A 10,319-nucleotide genomic window follows, 5' to 3' on the forward strand; every position below is an offset into this window, starting at 1 on the left:
ATTTTGTTATAACCCGTTGTTGTTAACAAGTCCTATATACACCTGTGTAAAACACATACAAAAATGTTTATTCAAAACTTAGTTGCCTTGTTCCACTTTAATTTGTATCTCTTTAACTTTCATCTAACCGTGTATCATTAAGTATTTCATTCTACGTCCTTAAAAATATATCCACTTCGCTAGTTGTTATGGGTGTTTAAAGTATGTATGTCAATAATTATGAAACTGGGTACATCAGAATTTGCGGTAATCATGTCCTCATAATTACTTAACCGTTTGAGAACGGGAACCAGCCATGACGAAATATCAAATTACCTTCGACCCGAGATAAGCAAGACTGTTTTTTGACGCACGCATTGATTTTTTTCGAGTATCTTGCAAGATCGAACGTTACAGATACTTAATCTATTTTGATACTGTGGAAATTAAGCCGAATTTTAGGGTCTGTTGTATCTACATTAATATTTCAGTTTTTGAAATGTAAATAGACAGATGCAGGAAGTTAAAATGATACTACATGTCTATTTATATAATATTTACCTTGACCCAGTTTCTATGTAATGGTATCTATTTGTTGACATATCACGCAAGTTACTAGCCAATATAAATTCATTCATTTCGGTTTGTTGTTGTTGTTTTTTCTTCAAAATATCAAAAGAGAGCAACATTATAAAAACACTTTGTTAATCTTTTTGCCCAAAATATTAAACTTATGCGGTGAATCATGTTGATTAAAGTTAAAACGCTGGCCAAATAGTGTTTACATGTTTGTACTTCAGTTATACCTGTACCCACGACAGTGTTAAATCAAGTATGCACTCAATTGTTTAATTCATGGTTATGTCAGCTTATAGACATGGATAAAATAGCTATGTTTATCAAAATACTGAACTAAAGAGTACATGACAATTATCTTCGTTAATCCAGACTGCACATGCCAGTTACTACGTAGCATCATCATGTGCTATTTTATATTTATCGCATAGTGCGGCAGTTTTCCTTCGATCTTTGCAGTATGTTAAACATGGTAACACACATTAATACTACAAAATCTGTGCTGATATTTTACAAAACTGTTACGATATATATCAACACAGAAATCTCTATAGAGTTTCATTAGAAAAAAAGTGTTGCGATATATTTCAGCACAGTAAAACTGTTCCGATATATATCGCAACACTTTTTCTCTATTGAGGTCCTATCGAGGGAGTATAATTTTTTCCTTTCAAAGAAAACATGATTTTAGCTCCAATTTACAGTTCACAGAGAAAGAATTATCACAAACACCTACATTTATAAAGTAAAAGAATAAATAAACTAGAATCTTTCAAAAACTCGATAGTTAATGAGTTATCGCCAATTCAGAAATACATGAAATACATGAAATTCTGAGATTTCTCAATTTGATTTTTTTTTACAAACAAAACAACAAGTTTTACAATATGTTTGGCCAATGAAATGCAATGATTTAAAACCAATGCAGAAATCTGTTGGATATTTTTATTTGGGGAACACATTTTCTAAAACAGAAGCTTTAGTGTTTCAGTCAGCGAGGCACAGAAAGGGAATCAAAAGAGTAAAAATAATAATAAACAAATTTAAATGAAAATAATATATAAATTTTAATGATAAAACTATGCGATAAAACAGTTATAATATGTAATGCTCGTGTGTTACGAGGATATATCAGAGCTAGGGGTACATCGAGGGTATTTTTCTCTGTACATATCTGTCTCGGCCTACCGGCCTCGACGATATGTGCAGAGAAAAATACCCTCGATGTACCCCTAGCTCTGATATATCCTGGTAACACACTCTCACACATACTATAACTATTATGTAATTCATGTTTACAAAATAAATGAACAAATCAAGTACCTTATTACCTTATCATAGTTAAATATATCATTAAAAATCTATCTACAGTCTAAAATATGAGTAATCAATGCATTTTTCCTCAGAAGAAGGAACAGAAGTGAGAATTGCATTAATTGGGACAAATACAATAATGAAACCATTAATATTTGTTGCACAATAAAATCAATGCAGACATTTACAATAAAGAGTCTATATTAGAAACAAAAATATTATCAAAACAAGATTGACGTTTTGGTATTTAGCATGAAAAGTAAGACTGCCCAATGCATGCATTTTAGATCAAACTCAGCTTTTGCTACCATAACATAACTGTTATTTTGGGGATTATCTGTTGGTGGCATTCTTAACTCCATTACTATTTTTCAATACCTTTACATCAAAGATAAACAATTCTCACTATTATGTTTATCAAACAATCGGTTGTTCTAACATCATTTCTTGAACGAATAAAAGGAAGGTTAATTGTACGAATAAATTGTACAATGGAGGATTTAAATCCTTGCATCCTTGGTAAAACAGAGACATTTTCTCTCTCCTTCGATTTGCTTTCTTGAATGAAAATATAGGTCTGTTATTATTTAAAAAAAAACAACAATAACTTGCGTATTCAAGTATCATTATGACAAATTAAAACTTGACATTCGTATGAAATCGCATTGAATGTATCCAGATGTTTAAATCATTCGTTAATATTTCGAATCAATTTTCAGAAAATAAAAATGCGACTAATGCTTCAACATTTGTAACAGTAAGTATTCATAAGATGACCTTTAATTGCTGATACATACAATATCTGAGCCGCACCATGACAAAACTAACATCATGCATTTGCGACCAGCATGGATCCAGACCAGCCTGCGCATCCGCACAGTATGGTCAGGATCCATGCTGTTCGCTAACGGTTTCTCTAATTGCAATGGTCTTTGAAAGCGAACAGCATGGATCCGCAGGCTGGTCTGCATCCATGTTGGTCGCAAATGCACTATGTTGGTTTTCCCATGATGCGGCTCATCTTTTTTTCGAAATATAATTACTTTGACAAATATTCAAATTCCAGTTCCCAAACTCCAGAAATGCAACTATTTCCAGTCAATTTCAGATGTTTTTAATCACCATTGCTGCTATTATTTCTACCTGTAGAAATAGGCCTGGGAAAGCTATATCACTTCATGATCGTTCAAATAACATAAAATGACAAGTTTAGATTCAAATAAAACATAAAGTTCTACAGCTAGTTTCTATTATAATTTCAACATTAGCAACTCTAACGACACAATCAGATCAGACCTGAAAACTACGGTGTTCCGTTTGGACAATCGTGACTTTTTATTTAATACTTAACCGCGATGCACGATGGTACGATGACGAAAATGCGATGGCGCGATGGCACGATGATGAAAAAACGATGGTACGATGGTGAAAACGCGATGGCACGATGACGAAATCGCGATGTAGCGATGGTACGATGGTGAAATGTCGATGTAATATCGCGTTTTCATCATCGTACCATCGCGTTTTCACCATCGTACCATCGCGTTTTCATCATCGTACCATCGTGCCATCGCGTTTTCACCATCGTGCCGTCGCGTTATCACCATCGTACCATCGCGTTTTCACCATCGTGCCATCACCATCGTACCATCGCGTTTTCACCATCGTACCTTCGCGTTGTCACCATCGTACCATCGCCTTCCGGTTAGATATGCGTAGTTCCGTGCACTTGTATTTTTGTCAACAATAGATGAATGTATCTCAATGTATTTTATGAGAAGAAATTTACCATTTAGATTCTGCTGTTTTGCAAAATGTTTTACAAAATATTCAGTGCTCAGTTCATTAAAACTTTAAAATCTTCAAGGCCACATCCTTTGTATTTTATGTATGCATGAAAGTAAATAACAAGAGCTGTCACTAATGGTGACAAATGCCCCCGCAGCGCTTGACCTTTGACCTGGTGACCTTGACCTTTGCCGTGGTGACCCCAAAGTCAATAGGGGTCGTCCACTCAATAAGTACTATTAGCATGTGAAGTTTGAAGGTCCTGGTGCAGTGGTTCGCGAGTAAAGTGCCTTCATGCAAAAAGTTAACATTGGCCTCTGTGACCTTGACCTTTGACCTGGTGACCCCAAAGTCAGTAGAAGTTGTGTACTCAATAAGTACTATCAGCATGTAAAGTTTGAAGGTCCTGAGTGCAGTGGTTCGCGAGTAAAGTGCCTTCATGCAAAAAGTTAACGTTGGTCTGTGTGACCTTGACCTTTGACCTGGTGACCCCAAAGTCAGTAGGGGTCGTGTACTGGATGGGTACTATCAGCAAGTGAAGCTTGAAGGTCCTTGGTGCAGTGGTTCGCGAGTAAAGTGCCTTCATGCAAAAAAGTTAACGTTGGCCCCTGTCACCTTGACCTTTGACCTGGTGACACCAAAGTCAGTAGGGGTCGTGTACTCGATGAATACTATCAGCATGTGAAGTTCGAAGGCCCTTGGTGCAGTGGTTCGCGAGTAAAGTGCCTTCATGCAAAAAGTTAACGTTGGCCCCTGTCACCTTGATCTTTGACCTGGTCACCCCAAAGTCAGTAGGGGTCGTGTACTCAATGAGTACTATCAGCATGTGAAGTTCAAAGGTCCTGGGTGCATTGGTTCGCGAGTAAAGTGCCTTCATGCAAAAAGTTAACGTTGGCCCCTGTGACCTTGACCTTTGACCTGGTGACCCCAGAGTCAGTAGGGGTCGTGTACTCAATGAATACTATCAGCCTGTTTAGTTCGAAGGTCCTGGGTGCAGTGGTTCGCGAGTAAAGTGCCTTCATGCAAAAAGTTAACGTTGGCCCCTGTGACCTTGACCTTTGACCTGGTGACCCCAGAGTCAGTAGGGGCCTTGTACTCAATGAGTACTATCAGCACGTGAAGTTTGAAGATCCTGGGTGCAGTGGTTCGCGAGTAAAGTGCCTTCATGCAAAAAGTTAACGTTGTGACTAACGAACGAACAAACTAATATGCCTCCCTTCGGGGGCATAAAAAGCTGGGTGTAATAGTCACATGATATTATTCAAACTCAGCTTATTCTTGTTAGGATGTAGAAGGTACATAGTGCAATGTGAAAATGAGATTGTATCAAGGCTGTATTTTATTGTCACATAATTATACTGTACCACTGCGCATGACCACCGGAAGGCGATGGTACGATGGTGAAAATGCGATGGTACGATGGTGATAACGCGTTGGTACGACGGTGAAAACGCGATGACACGATGGTGAAAACGCGATGGTACAATGGTGATAATGCGATGGTACGATGATGAAAATGCGATGGCACGATGGTGAAAACGCGATGGTACGATGATGATAACGCGATGGTACGATGGTGAAAACTCGATGGTACTGTGGTGAAAACGCGATATTACATCGACATTTCACCATCGTACTATCGCGATTTAATCATCGTGCCATCGCGTTTTCACTATCGTACCATCGTTGTTTCATCATCGTGCCATCGCACCATCGCGTTTTCGTCATCGTACCATCGTACATCGCGGTTAAGGATTCAATAAAAAGTCACGATTGTCCAAACGGAACACCGTAGAAAACCACCAGTCAATTGCGCCGAGTGTGAAAATCCACGAGAGTAGACTGCATCATCGCAGATCAGGATACCGTTTAATAACTCACCTATTTCTTTAGTTATTTTAGCCAAAATTGACTCAAATTCTAGGCACTCGTTAGGCATACTTTAATTCATCCGTTATTCTTCCGTACTCAATTGGATTTGAGTAGAGTTTTGTATTCTTTTGTGAAATACGAGCTATATTTCAGAGAATTTATAAGTATATAATAGCATCCGATATTACAAGTGACATCAATTTTGATGCAATGGTAAGGAAGCAAACCTAACGTTGATACAAGTTAAAGAAAATTTCGTTTTGAGTAAACATACAATATGTGTATCATGATGAAGCAGTCACGAGGAGAACATGATACGTAAGTTTGCAGTATTTCAAAGAAACGTGATACATGTACATCCATTTTCTAATCCAATTAGGAATTTGTTACTTAATTATGAGTGATATTGCGCTATGGTTAATTCCTGAACTTAAATGAAGACATGTTATTACAAATAATTCGTAGTATATTCTGTCTAGGACACTAAACGTAACCAGAGTTGCTGCCAAAATAGGTTAAAAGCTGAACCTGTCGTTATTTTCATATAGGCTGAACGACAGGCATTTAATTTTGATAGGTATCGGAGATACACATTGACTATTTATTGCAACATATTTATTAATATTAATGACCAAGCAATGATAAACAATCATAAACTTCTAAATGGCCCCCACACTACTCGAGCGTACGTCATAAGTAGTTATTTCCGCTTATTGTTTACGCAAATAGCGGAAGTGGTTTAATATACGCAGAAATAATAATTTGATAGTATATTTAAACAGTGATTGCTACAAAGTACCAAATCGAAGTTTATAGTGTGTGATATGGAAGTGTCTGGGAGAAGAAATGTTAGGTCCGAATCTGTGTCAAAAGCATCTGACATAGAAACCGATAATTACTGTGATCCGTGTAAACACGATGGCCGCAATGTTGCTGCGAATGGATATTGTGTGGATTGTAAGGAGTATCTGTGTACCGGATGTTACAGTGTCCACCTACGGCCATCAGTTTGGAGACACCACCAGCTTCTGGACGCACAAACAATGCCGACAACTAAACCAGCGACGAATATCAAGGTAACAGATATATGTACAGAGGTGTGCCAAAAGCATTCAGACAAAATAATTGAATACTTCTGCAATCCACACGAAATGTTAGGTTGTTCGGCATGCATTACAACAGAGCATCGTTCGTGTATTAAAGTCGATTATATTCCGGATGTTGCTGCTACATTTGGCAAAAGTAAAGAGTTTAATAACCTCCATGAAAACCTTGAAAGTCTTTTAAGTTTAAACGAGAAGAATAAGTCAAACATAAGGAATAAGACAAAGGTTGTCGATATTCAAGCCGACAAAGCAAAGGTCCAAGTTACGACTTTAAGGTCGGAAGTTTATGCGTTATTTGATCGACTTGAGAAGAAAATTGACAGATCAATTGATGACGTAAGAAATAGAGACAAGAAAAAGATGGTCAAGTTATCAAATAAATCAGACGCAGTGTCAGCTAATCTTAAGGACCATATATCTGTAATAGAAACAAAAGTTAACGAAGGAAAAATGTGCCAGCTGTTTATAGAAACAAAACGCTTGAAGGAGTCGGAAAGAAAACTCCATGCAGAGGTGCAAAAAATTGCTGAGGATAGCAATTTACAGATTTTTCAATTTCAACCGGACCAAATGATTGTTGATATGACCGAAAAGCTTACAGACATTGGCAAACTCAAAGTCCTAGACAAAAATGCAAAACTGTCACGATTTGAAGGCGATATCGATGTAAAAGTTAGAACAGAAACAAAGAAATGTAATATAACAGGGATGTCAATTCTATCTAAAAACCAGCTTGTCGTTGCGGACTATATGAACGGATGTGTCAAACTTCTAAGCATTGTGAATAAAGATGTAATATCCGTTTATAAAACAGAAGTAGTAGAATATTCTGATCCATTCGATGTGACAAAGGTTGAGGACGGACGGATTGCAGTTACCTATCCTTCTGCCTGGAAAATCAGGATACTGAACGTACCAGACGGCGGAAATTTGAAGTTTGTCAGAGAAATAAATGCGAAAGGGGCATGTTATGGTCTTGTTCGTAACGGGGCTAATCTGGTCGTGTCGTTCAACACTCCGCCTGTAGTCAAGATTCTTACTCTGGATGGAAAAGTTGTCAAGAAAATAACAGGAGACTATAAATTCCCCGACTATGTAGCATTCAACCCGTATCGCAACACGATTTATATTTCGGATTTCTCTTTAGATACAGTGACATGCGTCACAATCGAGGGAAAAGTTGTAAGTGATGGCAAACATTTAGGAGGACCTTGTGGTGTCGCAGTTGACGCAAATAGTCAGGTGTTAGTTTGTTGTAGATCTACAAACAGTGTTTTGCAGTTGCTAAAAGGCAGCAAGAGGCCACATGAGCTACTGCACAATAGCGATGGAGTTAGATATCCCCAATGCATCGCTGTCAGTGAACAAAACACACTTTTCATTGGACTGGCTGATGACAAAGTCAAAATGTTTCAATTATACTAGAAATTGCTGTAAAATCAATCAGGGAAAATGCAACATTTAAAATTGTTATTAGAAAGAGTCGCGCGAAAACGTGAAAAATGCGGAATAAGATAATAAAACAAACGGTAAAGCGATTTAACTAGTTTTAGAGTAAGAAAATGGCAAATGGCGTCATCCATCATTCTTACAAAGCTTCTTTAAGCTAGATAACATTTATTATTTTCCATTAACCTATATCATTCATTAAAACTTTGTCAAGTTTATCACGTAAGAAATTGTTTTGTATCTAAACTAAGTTGTAAGACAAATATTTATTATCACACATCAATTACTGTTTTAGTTTGCTTATATTAGGAGCTGCATAATTATAGATTTAATGTTTTAACTTTCAACCATTATTTCTCATCCTCATTTTCAGAAACGTATACGGCTATTTCAAGGCGCTATCTATATGTTACTTTACTAGCTATAGAAACTTAAACAATACATTTCATCAAATAAAAATTTGAATATGATTTAGAAGTATGACAGCCATTCTGAAAATAATGCCATTTGTGCTGGAGTATGGTACACAATCTGTGTTTAAAGAGAATATAAAATTTCATGTATATGCCTTTGAGCTATTACAATTTAAAAAAAGAAACACCAAAGTAACAAATGTGTTGTTATCACTCCCATCCAAAATCCAAGCCTCGTGTAGAATTTTATGTATAGTATGTCACAGTGTCTTGTGTGACAACTGTACTACAATTATGAAATAAAACTGCATTTTCTTCTTTAACTGACCACCATGAAGTCAATGTTGAGGCAACATGAACAAAACCCCTCCTGTATCGTCTGCAATGTAATCCCCTTAAAAGAAACGCAACGTACATACAATATTTAAGTTATTTACTTAGTTTTTCCCTAGATAAATCTATGTAAGCCATGTGACCCCTAGGGCAGGGCCATATTCGACCCTATGGGGACCCTATGCCACACACCGAATATCAAAACCCTAGCTACTGTGGTTTTGGACAAGAAGATTTTTAAAGCTTTTCCTTTTGGTTGCCATGGCAACCAAAGTTCTGTATGGAATTCAATTCTTTGAACAATTTTTAAAGAGGATCATGCAAGGAACATCCCTGTGAAGTTTCATCAAATTGTACTGGCAGTTTAGGAAAAGATGTGTTGACGGACAGCGATCACTGACCACAAAAGCTCACCCTTGAGCAGTTCGTGCTCAGGTGAGCAAATAAAAAAAAAAAAACAAGAGGGCCATAATGGCCCTACATCGCTCACCTGTCATCATTGCACTTCAGGACAAGAAGGTCAAAAAATCATAATAAATATCAATCAAAAGAATCATGAGAAAATATAGTTGAAATTTTCTTAAAGGTACGGATATGTCAAAATACACCTATAAATTGGAGGTACCATCCATGTTGTACCACAGGAAAGTGGTCTTGGTTTTTCCCTACGGCCAATAATAAAAAAGTTACTAAATAAGCTATTTATAGTAACATAACAGGGAAGTAATTAAAAAAAATATATTGTAAGTGAACAAAAGTAGGATCTGCCAAATAAAAACAAGAGCACTGCAATGCAACGCAAATGCAGGGCAATATACACACAAAACAAAGTCATATGACCTTTGACCCCTAAGTGTGACCTTGACCTTAAAGTGAGCCATCCAAAACTTGCGCTCTGCACATCGCTTCAATGAGGTGAACATTTGTGTCAGGATTCTTTGAAATCCTTCAAGGGGTTCAAGAGTTACAGAGCGGAAGGGAAATTGCTAACCAACAGACAGACAGACGGACACCGAGGCGCTAACATAATACGTCTCTATGGGCGTATAAAAAAGAATCGAGATCTTATGGTGATACAAGTTGTGTGCAAGTTTGGTTAAAATCAAATCATAAATGAAGCTGCTATTGTGCAGACATAGTCAAAATAGCTAATTTTGGCCCTTTCAGGGGCCATAACTCTGGAACCCATTAAAGGATCTGGCCAGTTCAAGAAAGGAACCAAGATCTTATGGTGACACAAGTTTTGTGTAAGTTTGATTAAATTCAAATCATAAATGAAGCTGCTATTGTGCAGACAAGGTCAAAATAGCTAATTCTGGCCCTATCAGGGCCATAACTCTGGAACCCATAAAGGAATCTGGCCAGTTCAAGAAAGGAATCAAGATCTTGTGGTGATACAAGTTGTTTGCAAGTTTGGTTAAAATCATATCATAAATGAAGCTGCTATTGCGCAGACAAGGTCAAAATAGCTAATTTTGTCCCTTTCAGG

General features: G+C 37.1%; 1 protein-coding gene across 1 annotated transcript; it reads left to right on the top strand.

The window, feature by feature from the left end:
* Positions 1 to 6,353: 6,353 nt before the first annotated feature.
* LOC123526683 (uncharacterized) lies at positions 6,354 to 8,060 on the top strand. The gene has a single exon (XM_045305929.2). The coding sequence runs from the start codon at positions 6,354 to 6,356 to the stop codon at positions 8,058 to 8,060; it is 1,707 nt and encodes a 568-aa protein (XP_045161864.2).
* The last annotated feature ends 2,259 nt before the right edge of the window (positions 8,061 to 10,319 follow it).

This window comes from Mercenaria mercenaria, chromosome 14, assembly GCF_021730395.1.
Source record: "Mercenaria mercenaria strain notata chromosome 14, MADL_Memer_1, whole genome shotgun sequence".
Classification (NCBI taxonomy): domain Eukaryota; kingdom Metazoa; phylum Mollusca; class Bivalvia; order Venerida; family Veneridae; genus Mercenaria; species Mercenaria mercenaria.